Source organism: Taudactylus pleione, unplaced genomic scaffold (assembly GCF_031769625.1).
Source record: "Taudactylus pleione unplaced genomic scaffold, aTauple2 ptg000136l, whole genome shotgun sequence".
Lineage (NCBI taxonomy): Eukaryota > Metazoa > Chordata > Amphibia > Anura > Myobatrachidae > Taudactylus > Taudactylus pleione.
In genome coordinates this window covers 1,017,166-1,043,779 of record NW_028284538.1, presented here as the reverse complement: position 1 = coordinate 1,043,779, position 26,614 = coordinate 1,017,166, and the positions used below count along the sequence as shown (strand labels likewise).

The window sequence follows — 26,614 nt, the reverse complement described above, 5'->3', positions numbered from 1 at the left end:
CACACAGGGCCAGGCTGCAAAGGGGAATAAAATCCTGGGATGCGCGGTTTAGCTGTGTAATTCCAACATAGTATCACCATTTTGTAAGTCACTATTGGATACACAGGGATGATACAGGGATGATACCTTATATCACAAGAACAACCAATGATAAAGTCCTTTTGAAGACGAAACACGTCAGTTGAGAACGAGGCTTGACACACAGCAGCAACCAAATCGAGGCTTGGATCCTATGTCGCGGATCCCGGAAGCGCTTTTCATGGGAGTGCATGAGAGATGGGCTTACTGGAACTACTAAAGCCATACAGGCATGTGTGCTTCATTTATTTTGATTTTATTTCTTTTTAATCCTATTAAAATGCAAACATTTTAAAATCATACTTCACCATCTGCACCCCCTTGTTTATTTGTTTATACAGCCAATAATATATTAAGACTTATATAAAATATGTAAAAATAAAGATCAGTACACAGTTTATTAGAAGAATGTACATTTATTAAGTATGATGTATTGCTTTGAAAACAAATATTTATCAAACACAAAGGCCTCTTCTACACTACTACTCCATTTTGTCACACCAGTTCTTCAGCGAGACATCATACGTACAAACTCTGTAAAACAAGACGCCACAGAAATGAGCAATAGCAGTAAGAATAAAGTCTAACAAACATAATGACTTGCACCTTCAGAAAAACAGGAAATACCATGCTTTTTAACTATAAAAATAAAAATATTGTTTCAGTCTCATTAATTTACAATACCAAACGTGTACAACTACCAAATAGCCGTCTATCGATTTATGCAGAAGGACAAAAGGTGTTTGTAAAATGATTTAGGGGTCTATTCATTATCACTAAATTTCTACAAAAGCAGGTGAAAATTAATATTTTCAACTGCTTTTGTAGAAAGTTTTGGGGCTATTCATCAAAAAAGGTAATCACAGATATCTCCTGCTTACCTTTCACTTCCTATGTTACCCGCTGTCCCCATACACAAGTATGAGGACAGAAATTCATCAAGCTCCGAAAATACAATATTTTAGTCGCATGACTGTTTGAGCATTCGCCATCTTCAGATGGCGTTTGCTCCCGCACTCGTCGCTCACCTGCTGCTTTCCTATGGGAAAGAGTCCCGGGAAGCGAGGAGGGATCCCTTCGAATCCCTCCGCCCCTGTCCGGCTCCTTCCGCCGGATGTCGGGGCTTTGTGCGCCTGTGTGAACTCTAGTTTATGCAGGCACAATAGCACTGCCAAGTCGACTCAACTGCCCCGAAGTTTCACTGCCCCGAAACTGCTTCAGAGAGACAGCTAGTTGTTAGTTTACTTATTTTTTTAAGACATATAATTATTTATTGCATAAGCATTTAGACTGGATGGGGTTTATTTACTAAACTGTGGATTTTTAAAAGTGGAGATGTTGCCCATAGAAACCAATCAGATTCTACTTAACATTTATCTAGCACCTTTTAGAAGATAATAGCTAGAATCTGATTGGTTGCTCTGGGCAACATCTCCACTTCTAAAAACCCGCACTTTAGTAAATCTACCCATATAAGTATTCATTCTGCTTTGATCTGGTAGCTCTACCTTTATATTAATAAAAATAAAATATGATAAAGGATGAAATGGCCTTTATTCTAATGAATGTTTATATACTGTATTATTGAAGTGACTGTCACATTCAAAAACTTGTGTAGGGATTACTGGTCCTGTGGTGGATCTGGAGAAATGTTTGCAATCCCTCAACAAGCTTAAACACTTTAGTTTTAAGCAGTTTGCTTTTAATGTAGTTTAAATTATATTGTATGGTCTCATAACACAGAGATGCCCTTACCTACTCACTAACAGGGATCTAGGTGTTAGTTACTACCAAAGCAAATTCTGCACAATATTTAGTTCTATACAAAGCAATCAGGGTCATCTAATTGTGAATTATTTATATTCCATATAGTTTCTGAAATAAAAAGGAGTGTTATATTACTGAGAGTGAGAAAGTGTGGAAAATAGGAGTTGTCACTCGAAAGAGAATTTGCAGCCAAAGAGAAAATGTACAGTATATGGTCTCATTCGCCAGAGCCACTTGAGGCACACCACAAAATGCCATGGTTTTCTCCAGTGCTGTACGGTCTCCCCGGCACTAACCAAGCGCCACGCTATCAGGAAACACCTCTGCATTGTACAAGTGCTTCTAGATGTGCGGATAGGTGGAAAAAAATCCAGAGCTGCAATGTGCAAATGTGTAAATATCCAGGGCAGGATTAGGGTTTGTGAGGGCCCAATGACAACTAGCTTGTGAGGGCCCTTACCTATGAAATAGTCAGAATGATATACTGATGTTGTTATCATGCATCCCAGTGACCACCATGCAGTACACAGAGCATCCCAATTTCCATTATGTAGTACACACAGCATCCCAGTGACCAACATACAGTACACACAGCATCCCAGTATCTACTGGAATCGGTATGTAATGCCGGCTGTCGGGATGCCTACTGTCAAAATACAGACACCGCCATCCCGACTGTTGGTATCCCGACTTCTCCCCTAACCCTCCCTCCTTGTAGCCTAACCCCCCCCCACCCTGTACCCTAACTCTCCCCGTTAGGTTTAGACACTAAGTTTCCCCCCTTTGTGCCTAAACCTAACCCTCCCCCTTAGTGCCTAACCCAAACCCCCCCTCCCCCAGTGGTGCCTGACCCTAACTCTCCCCTCTAGGGGTGCCTAACCCCCCCTCCCAGAACCTAATGCTAACACCGCTATGCTTCCTAAACCTAACCCTCCACCCCCAGCGACTAACACTAAGGGCGTCCCGGCTTACCTTTGTTTGGGCTAGTGTCCTCCTGGATTCCGGCATCGGGATTAAGATAGGCGTCGGTATTTCAACGCCTATCTGAAGTCCCTTGTCGGGCTTCCAGCATTGGGATTGAGACCGGCGGCATTGCGGCCCCCGTCTCATAACTAAATCTCGTATCTACCATAAAGCACATACATCCCAGTGATTGACATACAGCACAAACAGCATTATACTGTCACAATTCAACACAGACAGATTCCTATTAACTGCAATACAGTACAGATAGCATCCCAGTGACCACCATACAGTGCATTGACTAATTTTGCAAAATTACACAGACATTAAAAAACATTTTTTTTTTGTTTTCTGTTATATATTCCAAATATAAAACATTTTTGTACATATGCAGAATAATGGTAGGTGGCAAAATATAAAATTTTACATCATATTTGATCTATCTGTCTCTGAGTAATAAAATCATTTTAAGGAATGATTGTATTTTAAATTTAAAACATGATCATCATAATTCATAATTTCATGCTCCTTACGCATTACAGAATTATTTATGGTGTCACTCCCGGAAGCGGGGACTTGGGGAGCTCCTCTAAGACAGAAGGGAAAGGGAGGCTCAGGTTAGCAGTCAGTAGATGATGCTGAGTATGAGGAGGACGGGCCTTAGCCTGCATGGCCTCCACCTTTATGTGTAGCAGCAGCAGATTTGTGTGCCAGCAAACCAAATGTTCCAGAGTGGTTGGGGTGTTTTAATATACAATTTGAGAAAAAAAAGTAGCCTATGCATGGGGGCAACCCTGCAGGTAATCCAGCACTGTAAATGCCACCTCAAAGTCTAACCTCTTACCATGTTAGTTCCATATTTTTCATGTTTCCGCTGAATCACTGATTGGTTTAGCCTCATTTATGACTTACATAAAACATTATAGTAGGGGCCTCTGTTTTTACGTTGTCTAGAAATTAGGGGTGAGCGGGTTCGGATTTCTGAAATCCGAACCCCCCCGAGCCCCCCCGATCCGAGTCCGATCCGAATCAGGCTCGACTTTTCCCGCCTGACTCGGATCTGAAATCGAGGCAAAACGTCATCATCCCGCCTTCCGAGTCTCGCGGGTTTTGGATCCTATATAAGGTACCCACGTCGGCGCCATTTTCTCACTCGGCTGTGGACAGTGAAGAGGGAGGGTGGGAGTTAGGGCTGTGTAGTGTAGTGTAGTGTAGTGCTGCTGTTGTCCACTACTTCAAAGTCCATAGGGGCTGGCTGTGTTGTGCTGTGCTGCTGTTGTTAATAGGGGCTGTGTCCACTACTTCAAAGTCCATAGGGGCTGGCTGGACTGTGTTGTGCAGTCAGTTCTCCATAGGGGCTGTGTCCACTCCAAAGTCCTGTGCAGTGTCCCAGTCCTAAAGGAGTGCTGTAGTGTTGTCCAGGGGGTGCTCTGTCCATCAGGGGTGCTCCCCCCAAGTGCTAAAAAAATAATATATTTTCTGTGTTTGTGAATTGTGTGCGCAGTAGCCGCACGTGCATCAACAAAGTAGTGCCAAGCGTGCGCCTGTGTCATAAGTAAAGGGCCGGCTGGCTTGACCGTTAAAGGGTGCTGTAACCCCCGAAAGTACACTCCAGTCCAAACCCCCAAAAAATTATTTTCTGTGTTTGTGAATTGTGTGCGCAGTAGCCGCACGTGCATCAACAAAGTAGTGCCAAGCGTGCACCTGTGTCATAAGTAAAGGGCCGGCTGGCTTGACCGTTAAGGGTGCTGTAACCCCCGAAAGTACACTCCAGTCCAAACCAAAAAAAAAATTATTTTCTGTGTTTGTGAATTGTGTGCGCAGTAGCCGCACGTGCATCAACAAAGTAGTGCCAAGCGTGCGCCTGTGTCATAAGTAAAGGGCCGGCTGGCTTGACCGTTAAAGGGTGCTGTAACCCCCGAAAGTACACTCCAGTCCAAACCAAAAAAAAATTATTTTCTGTGTTTGTGAATTGTGTGCGCAGTAGCCGCACGTGCATCAACAAAGTAGTGCCAAGCGTGCACCTGTGTCATAAGTAAAGGGCCGGCTGGCTTGACCGTTAAGGGTGCTGTAACCCCCGAAAGTACACTCCAGTCCAAACCAAAAAAAAATTATTTTCTGTGTTTGTGAATTGTGTGCGCAGTAGCCGCACGTGCATCAACAAAGTAGTGCCAAGCGTGCGCCTGTGTCATAAGTAAAGGGCCGGCTGGCTTGACCGTTAAAGGGTGCTGTAACCCCCAAAGTACACTCCAGTCCAAACCAAAAAAAAATTATTTTCTGTGTTTGTGAATTGTGTGCGCAGTAGCCGCACGTGCATCAACAAAGTAGTGCCAAGCGTGCGCCTGTGTCATAAGTAAAGGGCCGGCTGGCTTGACCGTTAAAGGGTGCTGTAACCCCCGAAAGTACACTCCAGTCCAAACCAAAAAAAAATTATTTTCTGTGTTTGTGAATTGTGTGCGCAGTAGCCGCACGTGCATCAACAAAGTAGTGCCAAGCGTGCGCCTGTGTCATAAGTAAAGGGCCGGCTGGCTTGACCGTTAAAGGGTGCTGTAACCCCCGAAAGTACACTCCAGTCCAAACCAAAAAAAAATTATTTTCTGTGTTTGTGAATTGTGTGCGCAGTAGGCGCACGTGCATCAACAAAGTAGTGCCAAGCGTGCACCTGTGTCATAAGTAAAGGGCCGGCTGGCTTGACCGTTAAGGGTGCTGTAACCCCCGAAAGTACACTCCAGTCCAAACCAAAAAAAAAATTATTTTCTGTGTTTGTGAATTGTGTGCGCAGTAGCCGCACGTGCATCAACAAAGTAGTGCCAAGCGTGCGCCTGTGTCATAAGTAAAGGGCCGGCTGGCTTGACCGTTAAAGGGTGCTGTAACCCCCGAAAGTACACTCCAGTCCAAACCAAAAAAAAATTATTTTCTGTGTTTGTGAATTGTGTGCGCAGTAGCCGCACGTGCATCAACAAAGTAGTGCCAAGCGTGCACCTGTGTCATAAGTAAAGGGCCGGCTGGCTTGACCGTTAAGGGTGCTGTAACCCCCGAAAGTACACTCCAGTCCAAACCAAAAAAAAATTATTTTCTGTGTTTGTGAATTGTGTGCGCAGTAGCCGCACGTGCATCAACAAAGTAGTGCCAAGCGTGCACCTGTGTCATAAGTAAAGGGCCGGCTGGCTTGACCGTTAAGGGTGCTGTAACCCCCGAAAGTACACTCCAGTCCAAACCAAAAAAAAAATTATTTTCTGTGTTTGTGAATTGTGTGCGCAGTAGCCGCACGTGCATCAACAAAGTAGTGCCAAGCGTGCGCCTGTGTCATAAGTAAAGGGCCGGCTGGCTTGACCGTTAAAGGGTGCTGTAACCCCCAAAAGTACACTCCAGTCCAAACCAAAAAAAAAATTATTTTCTGTGTTTGTGAATTGTGTGCGCAGTAGCCGCACGTGCATCAACAAAGTAGTGCCAAGCGTGCGCCTGTGTCATAAGTAAAGGGCCGGCTGGCTTGACCGTTAAAGGGTGCTGTAACCCCCGAAAGTACACTCCAGTCCAAACCAAAAAAAAATTATTTTCTGTGTTTGTGAATTGTGTGCGCAGTAGCCGCACGTGCATCAACAAAGTAGTGCCAAGCGTGCACCTGTGTCATAAGTAAAGGGCCGGCTGGCTTGACCGTTAAGGGTGCTGTAACCCCCGAAAGTACACTCCAGTCCAAACCAAAAAAAAATTATTTTCTGTGTTTGTGAATTGTGTGCGCAGTAGCCGCACGTGCATCAACAAAGTAGTGCCAAGCGTGCGCCTGTGTCATAAGTAAAGGGCCGGCTGGCTTGACCGTTAAAGGGTGCTGTAACCCCCAAAGTACACTCCAGTCCAAACCAAAAAAAAAATTATTTTCTGTGTTTGTGAATTGTGTGCGCAGTAGCCGCACGTGCATCAACAAAGTAGTGCCAAGCGTGCGCCTGTGTCATAAGTAAAGGGCCGGCTGGCTTGACTGTTAAAGGGTGCTGTAACCCCCGAAAGTACACTCCAGTCCAAACCAAAAAAAAATTATTTTCTGTGTTTGTGAATTGTGTGCGCAGTAGCCGCACGTGCATCAACAAAGTAGTGCCAAGCGTGCGCCTGTGTCATAAGTAAAGGGCTGGCTGGCTTGACCGTTAAAGGGTGCTGTAACCCCCGAAAGTACACTCCAGTCCAAACCAAAAAAAAATTATTTTCTGTGTTTGTGAATTGTGTGCGCAGTAGCCGCACGTGCATCAACAAAGTAGTGCCAAGCGTGCACCTGTGTCATAAGTAAAGGGCCGGCTGGCTTGACCGTTAAGGGTGCTGTAACCCCCGAAAGTACACTCCAGTCCAAACCAAAAAAAAAATTATTTTCTGTGTTTGTGAATTGTGTGCGCAGTAGCCGCACGTGCATCAACAAAGTAGTGCCAAGCGTGCGCCTGGGTCATAAGTAAAGGGCCGGCTGGCTTGACCGTTAAAGGGTGCTGTAACCCCCGAAAGTACACTCCAGTCCAAACCCAAAAAAAATTATTTTCTGTGTTTGTGAATTGTGTGCGCAGTAGCCGCACGTGCATCAACAAAGTAGTGCCAAGCGTGCACCTGTGTCATAAGTAAAGGGCCGGCTGGCTTGACCATTAAGGGTGCTGTAACCCCCGAAAGTACACTCCAGTCCAAACCAAAAAAAAATTATTTTCTGTGTTTGTGAATTGTGTGCGCAGTAGCCGCACGTGCATCAACAAAGTAGTGCCAAGCGTGCACCTGTGTCATAAGTAAAGGGCCGGCTGGCTTGACCGTTAAGGGTGCTGTAACCCCCGAAAGTACACTCCAGTCCAAACCAAAAAAAAAATTATTTTCTGTGTTTGTGAATTGTGTGCGCAGTAGCCGCACGTGCATCAACAAAGTAGTGCCAAGCGTGCGCCTGTGTCATAAGTAAAGGGCCGGCTGGCTTGACCGTTAAAGGGTGCTGTAACCCCCAAAAGTACACTCCAGTCCAAACCAAAAAAAAATTATTTTCTGTGTTTGTGAATTGTGTGCGCAGTAGCCGCACGTGCATCAACAAAGTAGTGCCAAGCGTGCACCTGTGTCATAAGTAAAGGGCCGGCTGGCTTGACCGTTAAGGGTGCTGTAACCCCCGAAAGTACACTCCAGTCCAAACCAAAAAAAAAATTATTTTCTGTGTTTGTGAATTGTGTGCGCAGTAGCCGCACGTGCATCAACAAAGTAGTGCCAAGCGTGCGCCTGTGTCATAAGTAAAGGGCCGGCTGGCTTGACCGTTAAAGGGTGCTGTAACCCCCAAAGTACACTCCAGTCCAAACCAAAAAAAAAATTATTTTCTGTGTTTGTGAATTGTGTGCGCAGTAGCCGCACGTGCATCAACAAAGTAGTGCCAAGCGTGCGCCTGTGTCATAAGTAAAGGGCCGGCTGGCTTGACCGTTAAAGGGTGCTGTAACCCCCGAAAGTACACTCCAGTCCAAACCAAAAAAAAAATTATTTTCTGTGTTTGTGAATTGTGTGCACAGTAGCCGCACGTGCATCAACAAAGTAGTGCCAAGCGTGCGCCTGTGTCATAAGTAAAGGGCCGGCTGGCTTGACCGTTAAAGGGTGCTGTAACCCACAAAGTACACTCCAGTCCAAACCAAAAAAAAAATTATTTTCTGTGTTTAGCCGCACGTATATATCAAATCGATATAACATAAATGGAGGACCAAACTTTCTCCGATAAAAATAAAATAGAGAAAGATCAAGAACCACTTCCTCCTAGTGCTGAAGCTGCTGCCACTAGTCATGACATAGACGATAACATGCCATCAACGTCGTCTGCCAAGGCCGATGCCCAATGTCATAGTAGAGGGCACATACAATCCCAAATGGCAAAGTTCAGGAAAATGACCTTGAAAAAGACATTTAAATCAGCTGAAGAGAAACGTAAACTTGCCAATATGCCATTTACGACACGGAGTGGCAAGGAACGGCTAAGGTCGATCCCTAGTATGTTCATGACTAGTGGTTCAGCTTCACATGACGATGGAAGCCCTCCTCCCACTAAAAAAATCAAAAGAGTTAAGCTGGCAAAAGCACAGCGAAGAACTGTGCTTTCTAAGAAGATATCACAAATCCCCAAGGAGAGTCCAAGTGTGGTGGTGGTTGCGATGCCTGACCTTCCCAGCACTGGACGGGAAGACGTGGCTCTTTCCACCATTTGCACGCCCCCTGCAAGTGCTGAAAGGAGCACCCACAGTCCACTTGCTGATATGCAAATTGAAGATGTCACTGTTGAAGTACAACAGGATGAGGATACTGGTGTAGCTGGCGCTGAGGAGGAAGTTGGCGAGGAGGATTCTGATGGTGATGTGGTTTGTTTAAATCAGGCTCCGGGGGAGACAGTTGTTGTCCGTGGGATGAAAAAGCCCATCACGGTCATGCCTGGGCAGAAGACCAAACATTCCACCTCTTTGGTCTGGCAATATTTCTATCCAAATCCGGACAACAACTGTCTTGCCATATGTACCATATGTAAAGGTGAAATAAGTAGGGGTAGGGACGTCAACCCCCTAGGAACATCCTCCCTTATACGGCACCTGCAGCGCGTTCATAAAAAGTTACTGTCAAGTTCAGAAACTTTGGCTAAGACCGTAAGCAGTCCAGGGACACCTAAATCCCGTTGTCCTGTTGTATCCAAGCGCCTGCAAACCACACCGTCAACTCCCTCCTCGTCAATTTCCTCCTTAGTCAGGATCGGAAGTAGTCCTGCAGGCCATGTCACTGGCATGACTGACTCTCCTATCCGGGATTCCTCTGGAGGATCCTGCATTGCTACGCCTACTGCTGCCGCTGCTGCTGTTGCTGCTGCTGGGAGTCGTTCATCATCCCAGAGAGGAAGTAGGAACACCACTACTTTTACTAAACAATTGACCCTCCAACAGTCCTTAGCGAGGAGGATGAAGTACGACAGCAGTCATCCTGAAGCAAAACGTATAACTGAGGCCTTGACTGCTATGTTGGTGTTAGACGTGCGTCCGGTATCCGCCATTAGTGCAGTGGGATTTAGACAATTGATGGAGGTAGTGTGTCCCAGGTTCCAAATCCCGTCTAGATTCCACTTCACTAGGCAGGCGATACCGAGACTGTACAGAAACGTCAGAAAAAGTGTCCTCAGTGTCCTGAAAAATGCCGTTGTACACAATGTCCACTTAACCACGGACATGTGGACAAGTGGAACAGGGCAGACTAAGGACTATATGACTGTGACAGCCCACTGGGTAGATGTATCACCTTACGCAGCAACAGCAGCAGCGTCACCAGTAGCAGCATCTCAGAAATGCCAGCTCGTTACAAGGCAGGCTACGCTGTGTATCACCGGTTTCAGTAAGAGGCACACCGCCGACAACCTCTTAGAGAAACTGAGGGAAATCATCGCCCAGTGGCTTACCCCACTTAGACTCTCCTGGGGATTTGTGATATCTGACAACGCCACCAATATTGTGCGGGCATTACATCTGGGCAAATTCCAGCACGTCCCATGTTTTGCTCACACAATAAACTTGGTGGTGCAGAATTTTCTGAAAAGCGACAGGGGCGTGCAGGAGACGCTTTGGGTGGCCCGAAAAATTTCTGGCCACTTTCGCCATTCAGCGACTGCGTGCCGAAGACTGGAGCGCCAGCAAACACTCTTGAACCTGCCCCGCCATCACCTGAAGCAAGAGGTTGTGACGCGGTGGAACTCAACCCTCTATATGCTTCAGAGGATGGAGGAGCAGCAAAAGGCCATACAAGCCTATACATCCACCTATGACATAGGCAAAGGAGGGGGTATGCACCTGACTCAAGCGCAGTGGAGAATGATTTCCGTGTTGTGCAAGGTTCTCCAGCCCTTCGAACTTGCCACACGTGAAGTCAGTTCAGACACTGCCAGCTTGAGTCAGGTCATTCCCCTCATCAGGCTTTTGCAGAAGCAGCTGGAGAAAGTGAAGGAGGAGCTAAGACGGAGCGATTCCGCTCGGCATGTGGGACTTGTGGATGAAGCCCTTCATTCGCTTTGCCAGGATTCCAGGGTGGTCAATCTGTTGAAATCAGACCACTACGTTTTGGCCACCGTGCTCGATCCTAGGTTTAAAGCCTATGTGGTGTCTCTCTTTCCGGCCGACACAAGCCTGCAGAGGTGCAAAGACCTGCTGGTGAACACACTGTCAGCTGAAGCGGAACGTGACACGTCAACGGCTCCTTCTTCATTTTCTCCTGCAACTGGGGCTGCCAGGAAAAAACTTAGGTATCCTAAGCAACCCGCTGGCGGTGATGCAGGGCAGGCAGGACCAAGTTTGGACATCTGGTCCGGACTGAAGGACCTGGCAACAATTTCTGACATGTCTACTGTCACTGCATATGATACTGTCACCATTGACAGAATGGTGGAGGATTACATCGGTGACAGCATCCAAGTAGGCATGGCAGACAGTCCATACCTGTACTGGCAGGAAAAAGAGGCAATTTGGAGGCCCCTGTACAAACTGGCTCTATTTTACCTGAGTTGCCCCCCCTCCAGTGTGTACTCCGAAAGAGTGTTTAGTGCAGCCGGGAACCTTGTCAGCGAAAGGCGTAGGAGGTTGCTTCCACAGAATGTGGAGAAGATGATGTTCATCAAAATGAATTATCAGCTCTTCCAGGGAGACCAGCCTCCAGAAGGTACAGAGGGACCTGTGGTGGTGGATTCAAGTGGGGACGAGTTAATACTTTGTGAGGATGAGGATGTACACACTGAAGAGGGTGAGGAATCGGTGGATGAGGAGGATGAGGATGACATCTTGCCTCCATAGAGCCAGTTTGTGCAGGGACACATTAATTGCCAGCTTGTTTTGTGGGGGCCCAAACGAACCAATCATTTCAGCCACAGTTGTGTGGCAGACCCTGGCGCTGAAATGATTGGTTTGTTAAAGTGTGCATGTCCTGTTTATACAACATAAGGGTGGGTGGGAGGGCCCAAGGACAATTCCATCTTGCACCTCTTTTTTTTCTTTGCATTATGTACAGTTTGGGGCCTAGTTTTTCAAACTGCCATCCTGTCTGCCACTGCAGTTTCACGCCTAGATGGGTCACGTGTTTGTGCCGCCCACTCGTGTCGCTTAGCATAGTCATCCAGCTACCTCGGTGCAACGTTTTGGACATAAAAACACTATTGTGAGGTGTGAGGTGTTCAGAATAGACTGGAAATGAGTGGAAATTAAGGTTATTGAGGTTAATAATAGCATAGGAGCAGAAAAACCTACAAATTCTGTGATTTTAGCTGTTTTTATGCTTTTTTTAAAAAAAATACAGATCCAAAACACAAAACCCAGAACCCAAAACACGGAAGGGTGGTTTTGGCAAAACCAATCCAGATCCAAAACACGAAGAAAGATCCAGATCCAAAACCAAAACACAAAACACGAAAAGTGGCCGGTGCACACCCCTACTAGAAATGCACTTTACTGTCATAGTGCAACTGGAGGACACAATATTCTGTCACTGTTTGGGCTTTTCACTTTCCAACATCAGTATCAGTATTTTGTTCTTTTAATGTGGTACCAACACACGTTATGCTTTGTGCTTTTTTCAAAAATTGAAAATTTTGGAAAACGCCATTTGTTTGTTTAGGAATTGGTATGAAATACCGCCGTCGACTCCCGGCAGCGGCAGCCCGACATCAGCAGAGATCCCGGCAGCGGAAGCCCGACAGCGCTGGAAATCCCGATCGTAGATAGGCAAGTATTGTCTAACCTGGCCTAACCCTAACCTCCCCCCCAAGTGCCTAACCCGAATTCCCCCTCTAAGTGCCTAACCCTAACCACCCCTTCCCCGCTGCCTAAACCTAAGTCCCCCGGGGGGGTGCCTAACCCTAAGTCCCCCCCCCCGGGGTGCCTAACCCTCCCTCCCCCTAGCCTAACCCTCCCGGGGGGGTGCCTAGCCCTAAGTGCCCCTTGGGAGCCCTAAACCTAACCCTCCCTCCTCGCGGCTGTCCGCTCGCGGCGCCCGGCATCACTACGATCGGGATGCCGGGCGCCGGTCTCCCGGCGTCGGGGAGATACCGGGGCGTCTACATCTAGACGCCCGGCATTTCACCCTTGCCGGGATATGACAGTCGGGAAGCCGGCAGTCGGCTTCCCGATTGCATACCGTTTGTTTATACCTCCTGAAATGGTACAAAAAAAATTGATAGTCATACACAATCAGCTGCATTACAGCATTGTGTCTTTAGAAATAAAGATGTACCTTTGCTTTTCTTAATATATTTATTCACCCCCAGTTTGCAAATATTATGGCCAGCCCATAAGGGGAATTTACATGTGTATCTGATTTTGCTTCTTGGTCACTGATAGTTGGTCATGTTTTTTAACTAGATTTCCAGTTGTGATCAGGGCTGCCGATACACCGTGGGCCCAGGTGAAACATGAGGCATGGCCAAATCCGGGAAGCATGGACACACCCCCATTAGAAAAAAAGAATAGGAAACTACTATGCGCGCCACCGCAAAGCAGCACTATAAAAAAATGTGTGAATTAATTTTTTAAAAGTATGAAATTACATTATGAGTATCACAAGCATAATACCTTCAAAATCCACAAGCCCGTCCCCATTCACATCCACGTCTCTTAGGATTTCATCAACTTCACCAGGACCAAGCTGCTGCCCAAGGAGTTTTCTCATCGCCTCCCGCAGTTCTCGTGTACTGATACGCCCATCACCATTTGAATCAAACTGGCGATGATAAAAATTGGGTAAGTGTGACCAGGTTCATGGTAGCACAGAGGGAACAGGGTCGCAGTATTTGGACAATTACAGAAGAGCAGTATATTAGTAATGGAAAGAATAAACAAACAGAAACATCAAAGCTCAAGATTGGAGATGTTAAGTTTTAAGACACGCAGCAAGCACAGACAGCCTCGGGTAACTTTACTAAGATGGGAGTTCTATTTAAGAAGTGATGTTGCGCATAGCAAACAATCAGATTCCAGGTATTATCTTCTAGAAGGTGCTAGATAAATGAGAAGTAGAATCTGATTATTTGCTATGAGCAACATCACTTCTTAAATAGAACTCCAATCTTAGTAAATTTACCCCTCAGACTCAAACCCTATTCATTCATTCATTCATTCATTCTTGAGTTTGCTATATGATACCTCTCGGAAAGCATCTCGCAGCTCCTTTACTCCAATCATGTCAGCTGTCTCTGCAAGAAGTTTAGGCCCCATCAGTTCTACAAAGTCCTCAAAGTCAACTTTACCCCCTGCTGAAAGCAGAAGAACAATAAGTGCAAAACAGCAGCAATGAAACTATATGATATGTATTTCGATCCTAACCACAAAGACTTATCCATATGTCTTACGCTTACTTTTTATCTATTGAACAGTCAGCACTGAGCTATGGTAGAATGCAGAACATAGGCCCTGATTCAGAGCCGGACGCTCTGAGAGACCGCTCGCTCTGAATCAGGGCGTCTTTTTTTTATGGAGCGGCCTCCTGGCCGCTCGCATTGCTGTGGGTTGCCACCCACAGCTAATGCGAGTGGCCAGGATGATGGTCGCGATGGTCAAGACCATCGTGACCATTGGGCTTGCGACGAGACCCTTGTGGTAGGGTCTCGTGGCCGCATGCCCCAGAGAGCTTTCGGATCAAACAGAGCCGGAAGCTCTCCCACTGACATCACTTGTGATGTCAGTGGGGCCGCCCCCAAACGGTAGGTGTTCTCATGGGAACGCCTCCGTCTGGGCAGCCACCCCCCGGTCCACCCACCAAAGGGGGGCGTGCTGTCACTCAACATCGACAGCACGCCCCCTTTGGTGCGAGATCCGGAGCGACGGAGTGCCCGTCGCTATCCGGGTCTCGCGCATGCTCATGACAGAGCCGGCTCCGTTGTGCGCATGCGCTCTGGGCCACCATTGACCCGGTTGCGAGTACTCAACGCTTGCGACCGGGTCTGAATCAGGCCCATAATCCACTGTGGCTTTAGTTTTAACAATCCTTTGAATCCACAAGATGGCTAAATAACCGTGTATAATTGAGGTAGATTAATCTATTGTAAATAAGGTCTTCAGCTCACTAACAGGGCTCTATTTATTAACATAATTTTTACTAAAATAAAGTGAAAAAGGGTGTTTTCACACCCTTTTCACATTATTTTAGTTTCACCTAAAGTTATTAAAGGGCAATTGGAGTAGAATTTGTAAAATTCTACTCCAAGCCCTAATTATCACATATTTTTAGTAATCAGATCGTATTTCCCATAATTGTAAATGTGATCTGGCCAAAGTTACTAAATATAAATTGTGAAAAAATACAGGGGTAAGCCCTGTGATAATAACGCCACCTGGAGCTGGCATTATTCAGGGTCTCCCCCGGTTACCAGACTCCTGCTCTGCTCTAACGGGGAGGGCAGAGCCGGGAGTCGGTCCCAGTAATCAGCTGTGTGGTCTAAACAGACCGCAAGCTGATTACTGTAAAAAAAAAAAAAAAAAAACACTTACCTGAGTCCAGGGACCGGTTATCGGGGCTCCGGTGATGTCTCCCCTCCGGTCAGCTGGTCTCCCAGCCTGCACTGGGGCCCGGTCGTCACCTGACTGGGTCATAGTGCAGGATGGGATGTCAGCTGACCGGAGCCATGGAGGACATCACCGGAGCACTGATCACTGCAGGTAAGTGTAATTAAGGGAGGGGGGGTCGCGGGGGGGGCCCCGCTCGTGGGGGGCAGGGCTTAGCGATGGTCAGTCGGCGCATGCGTCGGCACTTCTCATGGTATTTTTTGTGAAAATACTGTGTCTAGTGTGTGGAGGGGATTCGCAGGGACAGAGCTTTATCGCAAGCTCTGTCCCTGCAGGGGATTTGTAGTAAATGCCTGTGATAGTGCCTGAATTTGCAATGCGAATTCAGTCAGTAATTTCACACTACCATCTGCATTCAAAATGCGAATTGTAGTAAATAGAGCCCATTATTACTGTCAACTCTAAATAAATGATAGCTTTACAAACTAAAGGCTGGGTTCGCACTTGATGATATATTGCTTGTTCTATCGATGAGCGATATATCATGAGTGCATCGGCGGGTGTGTACACCCGATATGTCTGCCAGCTAGTTGTCTGTACGGGAGACCCATCGACCGCATCAGGGACCCGCCGACACTGACATCTCAACTGTGCGGGCAAATTTAAATGTCAACCCCCCCCCCAGGTGTGATGTCAGCCCAGATTTATCGAGTGGCCAATTGGTAAATATAGCTTACCAATCGGCCCCTCCGATGGTGGATCGGTATGCTGACCGATCCGTTATCATAGTGTGTACCCATCCTTAGTTTTTTAGGACAGGAAATTTAAAATATAAGGAGTGAGTATGATATTTGCCGTTTATGCAGGGCCCCACAAGACAGGAAACCTATACTACATTATAAATAACAGCACTTTATACTTGTCTTGCTTTCTTCATGTAGGTGCACATAAGGCACAATGCACATAAATATCTATACAAGCCAATTTATATTTAAATTTTGGAGGAGGACCAATTGCAGGTTAGGGGTGAGGTTAATGAGACATGCCTGTAATGTACATTGAAGTGGAGCTACTGAATGGGGTTCGGTATCTGTGTATGGGCACACCCATCAAAATATGTTAAAGTACACAAATATGAGTGCTCTTCCTAGATGACCCTCGCATGGTCTTTCCTCACTCTGGGCAATGGAATCACGTGGCCCACTGCTAATAACTATGACATGTTCACATCAACAATGGCCACCTGTGAACGGCACACATAGGTAAGAACACTGGGAGATTTCAGGAAGGCAAAGGCATAACCCTTTGAGGGTTCAGTGCTTGGCCCTCACATAGCTCATTGGATCACACATGATGTACACTAACTGATTTTCTGGGAGAGTTCAATGAGCTCCATCTCGGTCGGCATGTATCCCATGGTCCTCATACACTCGCCCAGTTCCTTGTATCCAATGAAGCCATCCTTGTCTCGATCAAACTCCCTGAATGCTTCTCTTAGCTCTGAAGAGAGAATGCACTGGTGTTAGACCATCTGAGTGGAGAAGAAGGTAGAGTGAAGGAATAGTAGGGGATCTATATAAAGGCCCCGAATCCGCAGTACATGAAAAGCATGGAGTATAGACTAGTCAGAAGGGCATCATAGTATAAGTGGGGTTCAGGGGCAGAGCAGATTTATACTGGTATGGATCAGCAGGGTCAGGCTGTAGCTGCAGGACATTCGAGACAAGCGGCATAGCGTCATGGGTAGCAGAGCTTACAACAGCTGGATGGCAACAGACTGCTTGTGACTACAGTACATACACTATGGGACTGTTGTAGAGGCAGATACATATGCACCTTTTTTTTACACACACACAAGAAAAGAAACTGACATAGGCCATAATGGAACCGCCAGCTGTAAGGATGTAAAGGTTAATTTACAAAAGTCAATCCTGCAATGCAAATGCTCTCTAATGACGTCACATCTACTTTTGTACAAATGCACCCAGCTTTACAGGTATGTGTGGGCCAATATGCTGAATGTCCCTGGACCATTCACTTCTGGGCGGAACCGGCAGGTTGGCCTACTGCCCGAAATTTGGAAGTCTGCTGCACAATCTAGAAGAGTAGGCAGGTATGAGACAAAAGTAGGTGTACTTTCCTTCATAGGTTCCCAGAACAGGGTGGCGGCTTCCCCCCCCCCCCCCCCCAAACATTTCAGAGACGCCAGTCTGACATTTGAGACGCACCAGTGGAGTGGCGGCCGCAGATGGTCAGGGGTTGTGCATTATAGCAAAAATCTGCACAACCCCTGTATTGCACGGAGGAGGTGTAATGTGTGTTAGGGATGTACATCGATGGTTGATGTTTGCCGACCATTGATGTTTTTCTTACGATGTTAGTTTTTTACCATTTGATGGCGGCATTCCGATGTTTGTCGCCATCAAGTGGTAATGATTCGATGGTCTTGTGATGGTTACTTTTTTTTTAATGCTGAAAGCTGCTCTGGTCGTGTCTGTAGCTCTCAGCATCGGACATCTCATCACAGGGACCACTACAGGCCCTGCCCCCAATCCCACCCATCTTGCCCCCAGTCCTGTCCCCTGCCAGGCACGGTAATATTGTTATTGCGCATGTGCAAACGCCATCGAATACTTTTGATGCGATGGTTAGTTACCATCACATCGAAAGTTTTGATGGTTGAAGACCAGCCATCATTTGATGGTGGGCTTCCGATGTCCATTCCTAATGTGCGGTCTTTTAAGTTAAAAGACCGCACATTACACCTCCTCCTACGTGCCATGCAGGGGCTGTGCAGCCTATTGCTATAATGCACAGCCCCTACCTCCTGCTCCATTGTGGTGCCGCCTACTCCTCCCTGGCGGTCCCGCCCTCCTCTTCTTATGTGGTGGTGGCCTCCTCCTCCCCTGTGGTACTGCCTCTGCCTCGACTCAGCAACAGGTAAGTTGGAAGTGGGGGGGAGTGATCTTGTCACCCCCAACAAAACACATTCATAATGATGCTTACTATGGAAAGAAGTGCTAGACCTGTAGAAGGCAAGGTGATAGATGTGTGCACACTAGAAGGAATAGGACTTGTAGAGGCTCCTTAGATGTGTGTATGCAGTCGCAGATCAGTTGGATTGTGCCTGTGAAGTACATAGGGGATGGAGGTCTTTCTTACCTTCTATTTCCTCTGGTCTCAACTCTCTGTCCTGGAAAAGAACACATTACTATTTAGAGAAATGGATCTGGCCGAGCTCATACACCATTACTCCATTATTACCACATTATACTAAATTCCCAGTTTCTTACATTTTCTTAAGGGGGGCATCCACTACACGATTTTAGCAGGCGATTGAACGATAATGACGTCGTTATCGTTCAATCGTTTCAAAATCGTTTATAAATCGTGCAGTTTTGGTCGTTAACGATAAACAATGCGCGCTCCCGCTGGTCGTTTGATCGTCTCTTCAGTCGAGTGAACATGCAGGTCAATTTCACTTGATCTATTACAGATCGTTTGCAAATCGTTCAGACTGAAAGATAAAATTTCAAGGGAAAAAATCAAGGGAAAATCGTTTAGAGATTGGACAGGGAGTAGATCGTCTAGTGGATGTGCCCCTTTAGATTGTATGTAAAATTATTTGTATCTTTAACAGTATTGTATGCATGGTTTTCATGACTCTATGCCATGAAGAGTAAGTCTGCTGTAATTTAATTGTGCACATCCATAATCCAACACACAGTAATGACAGATATCACATAGTAAAAGGGAAAATGGAAGAAAACGAATGTAACCCATTAGTGTGTAGCAAAATGCAGCACCTCTATGTGTTGCACTAGCCAGGGGTGTATCTAGGAATCCGTGCGTCCCTGGCAAGGTAATGGACTGGCGCCCCCTCCCCCCATAATTGCCGTAAGTGCCTCCAGTAGTAGTGCCCCCTATGCAGTGCCCCCAGTAGTAGTCCTCCCTATACAGTTCCCCCAGTAGCGGCTATCCCCCCCGATAATGTGCCCCCTGTAGTGGCCCCCCTATACAGTGTCCCCAGTAGCGGCCACCACCCCCATAACATGCCCCCAGTAGCGGCCCCGCCTATACAGTGTCCCCAGTAGCGGCCATCCCCCCCAATAACGTGCCCCCAGTAGCGTCCCCCCCTAACGTGCCCCCAGTAGCAGACCCTCTATACAGTGCCCCCAGTAGCTGCCACCTCCCCCAGTAGCGTCCCCCCCTATACAGTGCCCCCAGTAGCGGCCACCCTCCCCCAGTAGCGTCCCCCCCTATACAGTGCCCCCAGTAGCTGCCACCTCCCCCAGTAGCGTCCCCCCCTATACAGTGCCCCCAGTAGCGGCCACCCTCCCATAAAGTGGTCACCCCTTATAAAGTGCACCCAGGCCCGCCAAGAGCCGTGGCGGGCCCCGGTAATAGGGGTGTGGCCTAATTGCGGGAGGCGTGGCCACGCCCCCTTGTCGAGAAAAAAAAAATATTTGCGGCGCTGCGCGCTGGGGAGGGGGGCGCTCTGAGCCCCCTCAGCCCGGCGTAAAGCCAGGGGGGCGTGATCAGTGTGATCGCTCCCCCCCTCAGGCATAGGAGACAAGCAGTCTCCAACTGCAGCTCAGCACATGCATGCTGGGCTGCTGTGAGGGGGGAGCGGCGTGGGACCTGGGCCCCCACCGGGCCCCCCTGGAAGCCCGGGCCCGGGTAATCTGTACCCGCTCCCCCCCCTCTCGGCGTCCCTGAGTGCACCCTAGTAGCCACACTCCCCCCATGTGCTGTGCCAGAAAAAAAAAGCAACTTACCTGATCCCCACTCCTGCCGACGTCCACTCCTCCAGGCCCGCTCTCGCTCTACACTATGGGATGGGAGAGACGTCATGACGTCCCTCCCATCACCCGCTGCGGGGGGAGCCGGAAGGCGGAGCTCATGAGTGAGCTCCAGCTGGCTCCCTCCGTGGACGCAGCAGCCAATGAGAGTTTGTCTGACTCTCATTGGCTGGCTGCTATAACAAACACACAGCTGCCGCTGGCGGCTGTGTGTTTGTTACTGTGTAGGGCAGACCGCTCTCACTGCGGTCTGAACTACACTTGTGGGGCCTGGGGGACTAGTGGGGCTAGTTCAAGCTCCTGGGGTAGTCCACCCCATGGCTGCTGGTGGCGAGTGCCATCCTGGCCAATGGATAGATACGCCCCTGGCACTAACTTACTTCAAGCCTCCCGCAGGATGGTTCTGATTTTAAAGGATGTACAGAGGGCCTGATTAAGGTTGGATCGCAACAGCGATTACGCACGCCATCGGATGACTTTTGCAGTCCGCACATGCATCACCGTGCGCGATCCAGCCACTGCGATTGGGACTGCGATCACAGTGACTACGCAGAGCCATCGCAGAGTGATTGCCAGGAAGTACCATTGTGGGAGGTGACGTGGGTGGAGGGGCATCAAAATACAGGCATGCCAGTGCGTTTGAACGACATTGTAGGGGCGTGCATAAATTATCCACTGCGATGGCATACACAGCTTGGGCTCTCACTACGTACCGGAAGATTAGCAATTTCTGAGTAGACCTTGTGCAAGTGTGCGTGAGGCTCCGATTGTACTCAATGTTACCGATGATTTTGCAGACTTGCGAAGTATTACGGATGTGTGTAAGGTAAGGTGGGCATCCTTATGTAGTGCTGCGATCGCAATGGATTAGCATATCATCACAGTCAGACTGTGTGCGTAATTGCAGCCGCAATCGCACTTGTGATCCAAACTGAATCAGGCCCAGAATCCATTGTTTTAGGATGTGTATGAATCCTGAATCCATACAAATTAATTTGAATCCTAAACTGGATCTTATTAAAAAGTAGCTTCTTTAGAGATGAATTTCGGATTTGGCTCAGTTTGGACCATGGCACAGATGTCCGTTATAGATGATGTTTTGCCTCGCTCTGTGATCCGAATTTGGCGGGAAGATCCGAGCCAAAACTGATAATCTGTCAAAGGATGCATACATGAATGAGACCGCATAATACGGGTTGGATACAAGATCCAATCTGTCAGGATACCGGCAGTCAGAATCCCGATAGACTTAGCTAACCCCTAACCCTCCCCCTAACCCACCTTTCCCGCAACCTAACCCTAACCTCCCCCCCCGGCAGCCTAACCCTAACTCTCACCTTAGTGCTAAACTCTAACCCTAATACCATCACCAATTAAAAACGGCAGACAGCTAAATAATGACTGTAAGCCACATATTGCAGGGACATTATATATTATTGAGAAACAGTCACCAGTGCAAACTGAATAATGCAGAGAGATACCCATCAACCTGCCAGCTGTCTGTTGCACACCGATTCCTTCCAACTGCCATTCACCTGCTTCACAGGGGAATCGGTATGATTTACTGCCGGACCCCTGGCCGGCGGTTCAAATCCCGACCTCGGCAGCCCGACAAGGATGAAAATCCAGATCGTCCCCATGTAAGTATTCACTAACCTATTCTACCCCCTAACCCTCTAGGGGTGCCTAACAATTACCTTCCCCCCCAGTGCCTAACCCTAATCCCCCCTTTAAGTGCCTAAACCTAACCGCTCCTTCCCCGCCGCCTGAATCTAAGTCCCCCCCGGGGGGGCCTAACCCTCCCTCCCCCTAGCCTAACCCTAACCTCCCGGGGGGGACTTAGGGTTAGGCCCCTAACCTAAAACGGCTGTCCACACTCGGCGACGGGCGATCGGGATGCCGGGCACTGGTCTCCCGGCGTCGGTAAAATGACAGGCATCTAAATTTAGATGCCTGTCATTTAACCCTCGCCGGGATTAAGCAGTCGGGAAGCCGGCTGTCGGGATTAGGTCCGCCAGCTTCCCGACTGCATACCTTCACAGGAACCCCACAAGTGCCAGAGAGCTTGCACCAAGAAAATAAATTTTTCCAAATTAAGATAACAAGCGGAGGAATTTAGAGGGAACATTAGAGACAATGGGGCTGATTCAGAGTTGTACGTTATGCCGATGTTCACACAGTTGACTGATTTTTGGTACTGCGCATGCGTAAAATGCAGAGGAAAGTCTCACTGCGCACACACACAAGCTGTAGTTTTACACGGCAATCGCAATGTCGTGATCCCAAGGTCTTGGGTGGACGTTCCTGGGTGGAGTGGAGGAGATGATCGAAAGTGTTCGCAAAAGGAGACTGGTCTGTGGGCATGTTATTGGAGTTCCAAGAGTGTGTCTGTAATCACAGCTGCGTTCCCAATTGCGGAGCCACAGTCTCAAAGGTAATTTTTAGAGAAATAGATGAGCCCGAATCTGTGCAGCCCAGGACATATGGCCCCCATAAGCTGCGATCTAAAGATGCCAGATCGAAGGAGCGGTGAAATCCAGTATGTTGGATTTCACTGATTTGCCAATCATAATATGATTGTGATTTGCAAATCAGTGAAATTTAACATGTATAATTTCACTGATTCTCTGATGGATTGAGGAACATCGATGACCGGCTGTCGGCATTTCCGACCGGCGGATCAGCGTTTCCGATCCGATCCTATCGGTAGGTGCAGGCTTGGACTGGGCCACCGGGGTGTTGGTGAAATCCCTGTGGGCCCCACTGATTTGTAGCCACGCTCCCTATGCCATGGGTGGGCGTGGTCTCCGGCATCATCCACCTGAGAATGCTGCAGTGCAGCTGCTTGCAGGGCAGTCATCAAGGCTGTAACTTACCCGGCCGGCAGCTACACGCAGAGGACCAGGTCACACTGCAGTCAGAATCAACACTGCACTACTGGGTAATAAATCCCAATAGTCTCTACAGATGGCTCTCAGAGGAGCATGTGCTGAGCTCTGATTGGATGAGCTCATCACATGATCCTCTGACCCATGAAGATCAGCAGCAGGGCAGCCTTATAGGAGTGACTCATTGTGAGGCTGTGACTGCTGCTCTGCCGGCTTCCTGAGGCTGCTGTGGCTTCTGGTGAGTACACTGTGGGCAATACAGTGTGAGTGTGGCATAACGTGTGGCATAATATATGGGCACTACAGTGTGGCATAATGTGGGGGGCACTACATGTGGCATAATGTGTGGGCACTACAGTGGCATACTGTGTAGGCACTACAGTGTAGTATAATGTGGGGGCACTACAGTGTTGCGTAATGTGTGGGCACTATAGTGTTGCATAATGTGGGATGCACTATAGTGTGGAGTAATGTATGGGCACTACAGTATAGCATAATGTGTGGGCACTACAGTGTGGCATACTGTGTGGGCACTACAGTGTGGCGTAATGCGTGGGAACTACAGTGTGGTGTAATGTTGGAGCACTACATTGTAGTGTAATGTGTGGGCATTACACTGTGGCATAATATGGGGGGCACTAAAGTGTGGCATAATAATAGTACATGTGTAGTGGACTCATTTACCCACAGCTGACGAGCATTGCAAGGTTTACTGGGTGGCTCACTACTACCTATCTGCACTACCCCCCTGACCCTTCCATACTCACCACTACCTATCTGTACTACCTGCCTAACCTCTCCTTATCAAACACTGGGCCTGATTCAGAGCCGGATGCTCTGACAGAGTGCTTGCTCTGAATCAGGGCGTCTTTTTTTTATGGAGCGGCCTCCTGGCCACTCGCATTGCTGTGGGTTCCCACCCACAGCTAATGCGAGGAGCAGGTATGATGGTCGCGATGGTCAAGACCACCGCGACCCTCGGGCTTGCGACGAGACCCTTGTGGTAGGATCTCGTGGCCGCAAGCCCCAGAGAGCTTTCGGCTCAAACAGAGCCGAAAGCTCTCCCACTGACATCACTTGTGATGTCAGTGGGGACGCCCCCAGACGGTAGGCGTTCTCATGGGAACACCTCCGTCTGGAGTGCCACCCCCTGGCCCGCCCACCAAAGGGGGCGTGCTGTCACTCAACATCGACAGCACGTCCCCTTTGGTGCGAGACCCGGAGCGACGGATTGCCCGTCGCTATCCGGGTCTCGCATATGCGCACGACGGAGCCAGCTCCGTCGTGCGCATGCGCTCTGGGCCACCATCGACCCGGTTGTGAGCGCTCAGTGCTTGCGACCGGGTCTGAATCAGGCCCACTATCTCTCTGCAATATCTTCCTGACCCCTACAGACTCACTACTACCTATCTGCACTACCGCCTGACCCCTCCTTACCAAACTCTGGGCCTGATTCACTACGGAGCACTATTGCGATCGCAGCTGTGATTACGCACGCAGATCTGCTGCGAAAATATGCTAATGAATGCAATCGCAAAACCAGCATAGAGACGCCCACTACCGCTATCTCACATCTGTAATGCCTTGCAGTCCTGCATATACATCGGGAACATTGAGTAACATCGGCCCCTCGCGCACACTTACAGCAGCCCTCACCTTACTCAGATATTGCTATCCTCGTCGCACGCAGTGAGTACACAAGCTGCATATGCCGTCACAGTGGCTAATTTATGCACGCCCATGCAACGGCGTTCAAATGGACAGGCACGCCTGCGTTTCTCTGACCAATCCCCCGTCACCACCCCCAAACACTGACTACCTGTCATATCTGTCAATCTGTGATGCATGTGCAGTACGCAACAATCGTCCAACTGCATACGCTGTTGCAGTTGTAATCCATAATGATTCAGGCCCCCTATCTCTCTGCACTACCTTCCTGACCCCTGCAGACTCACCACTACCACTCTGCACTATTCCCTTGACCCTTCCATACAAAACACTACTCCTCTGCTGTTTTATAGTATTCTATTTTTAGTAGGGGTGTGCACCGGCCACTTTTCGTGTTTTGTGTTTTGGTTTTGGATCTGGATCTTTCTTCGTGTTTTGGATCTGGATTGGTTTTGCCAAAACCACCCTTCCGTGTTTTGGGTTCTGGGTTTTGTGTTTTGGATCTGTATTTTTTTTAAAAAAAAGCATAAAAACAGCTAAAATCACAGAATTTGTGGGTTTTTCTGCTCCTATGCTATTATTAACCTCAATAACCTTAATTTCCACTCATTTCCAGTCTATTCTGAACACCTCACACCTCACAATAGTGTTTTTATGTCCAAAAGGTTGCACCGAGGTAGCTGGATGACTATGCTAAGAGATACGAGTGGGCGGCACAAACACGTGGTCCATCTAGGAGTGGCACTGCAGTGGCAGACAGGATGGCAGTTTGAAAAACTAGGCCCCAAACTATACATAATGCAAAGAAAAAAAAGAGGTGCAAGATGGAATTGTCCTTGGGCCCTCCCACCCACCCTTATGTTGAATAAACAGGACATATACACTTTAACAAACCAAACATTTCAGCGCCAGGGTCTGCCACACGACTGTGGCTGAAATGATTGGTTCGTTTGGGCCCCCACAAAACAAGCTGGCAATTAATCTGTCCCTGCACAAACTGGCTCTACGGAGGCAAGATGTCGTCCTCATCCACCGATTCCTCACCCTCTTCAGTGTTGTGTACATCCTCATCCTCACAGAGTATTAATTCATCCCCGCTGGAATCCACAACCACAGGTCCCTCTGTACGTTCTGGAGGCTGGTCTCCCTGGAAGAGTTGATAATTCATTTTATGAACATCATCTTCTCCACATTTTGTGGAAGCAACCTCCTACGCCTTTCGCTGAGAAGGTTCCCGGCTGCACTAAACACTCTTTCGGAGTACACACTGGAGGGGGGGCAACTCAGGTAAAATAGAGCCAGTTTGTACAGGGACCTTCAAATTGCTTCTTTTTCCTGCCAGTACAGGTACGGACTGTTTGACATGCCTACTTGCATGCTGTCACCGATGTAATCCTTTAACAGACAGACGCACGCTTGTCGCTGCTGCTTTGAGGATGCAAGTGCGGCTACAGCCCACACAATTCACAAAGACACAAAAAAGAAGAAGAATATATTTATTGTTTGTGTAGCACACTTTGAGGGTGTCACCACCCTTTAACAGACAGACGCGTGCTTGTCGCTGCTGCTTTGAGGATGCAAGTGCGGCTACAGCCCACACAATTCACAAAGACAGAAAAAAGAAGAAGAATATTTTTATTGTTTGTGTAGCACACTTTGAGGGTGTCACCACCCTTTAACAGACAGACGCACGCTTTTCGCTGCTGCTTTGAGGATGCAAGTGTGGCTACATCGCACACAAGTCACAAACACATTAAAAAAATAGTTTTTTATTTTTTGTTGCACTTTGAGAGTTACACCACCCTTTAACAGACAGACGCACGCTTGTCGCTGCTGCTTTGAGGATGCAAGTGTGGCTACATCGTACACAAGTCACAAACACATTAAAAAAATAGTTTTTTATTTTTTGGAGCACTTTGAGAGTTACACCACCCTTTAACAGACAGACGCACACTTG

General features: G+C 48.0%; 1 protein-coding gene across 2 annotated transcripts in view; it reads right to left on the bottom strand.

Moving 5' to 3' along the window:
• Positions 1-497: 497 nt before the first annotated feature.
• The window catches only part of CABP2 (calcium binding protein 2), a 63,985-nt gene continuing 37,868 nt past the window's right edge, over positions 498-26,614 (bottom strand). For both annotated transcript variants that reach the window (XM_088473548.1, XM_088473549.1), the window contains 5 exons: positions 18,462-18,492; positions 16,665-16,799; positions 13,941-14,050; positions 13,371-13,518; positions 498-612 (listed from right to left, as the gene is read on the bottom strand). In XM_088473548.1, the coding sequence (XP_088329674.1) occupies positions 587-612; positions 13,371-13,518; positions 13,941-14,050; positions 16,665-16,799; positions 18,462-18,492 (450 nt within the window). In that variant the 3' untranslated portion in view covers positions 498-586. The remainder of the gene's footprint in view (positions 613-13,370; positions 13,519-13,940; positions 14,051-16,664; positions 16,800-18,461; positions 18,493-26,614) is intronic.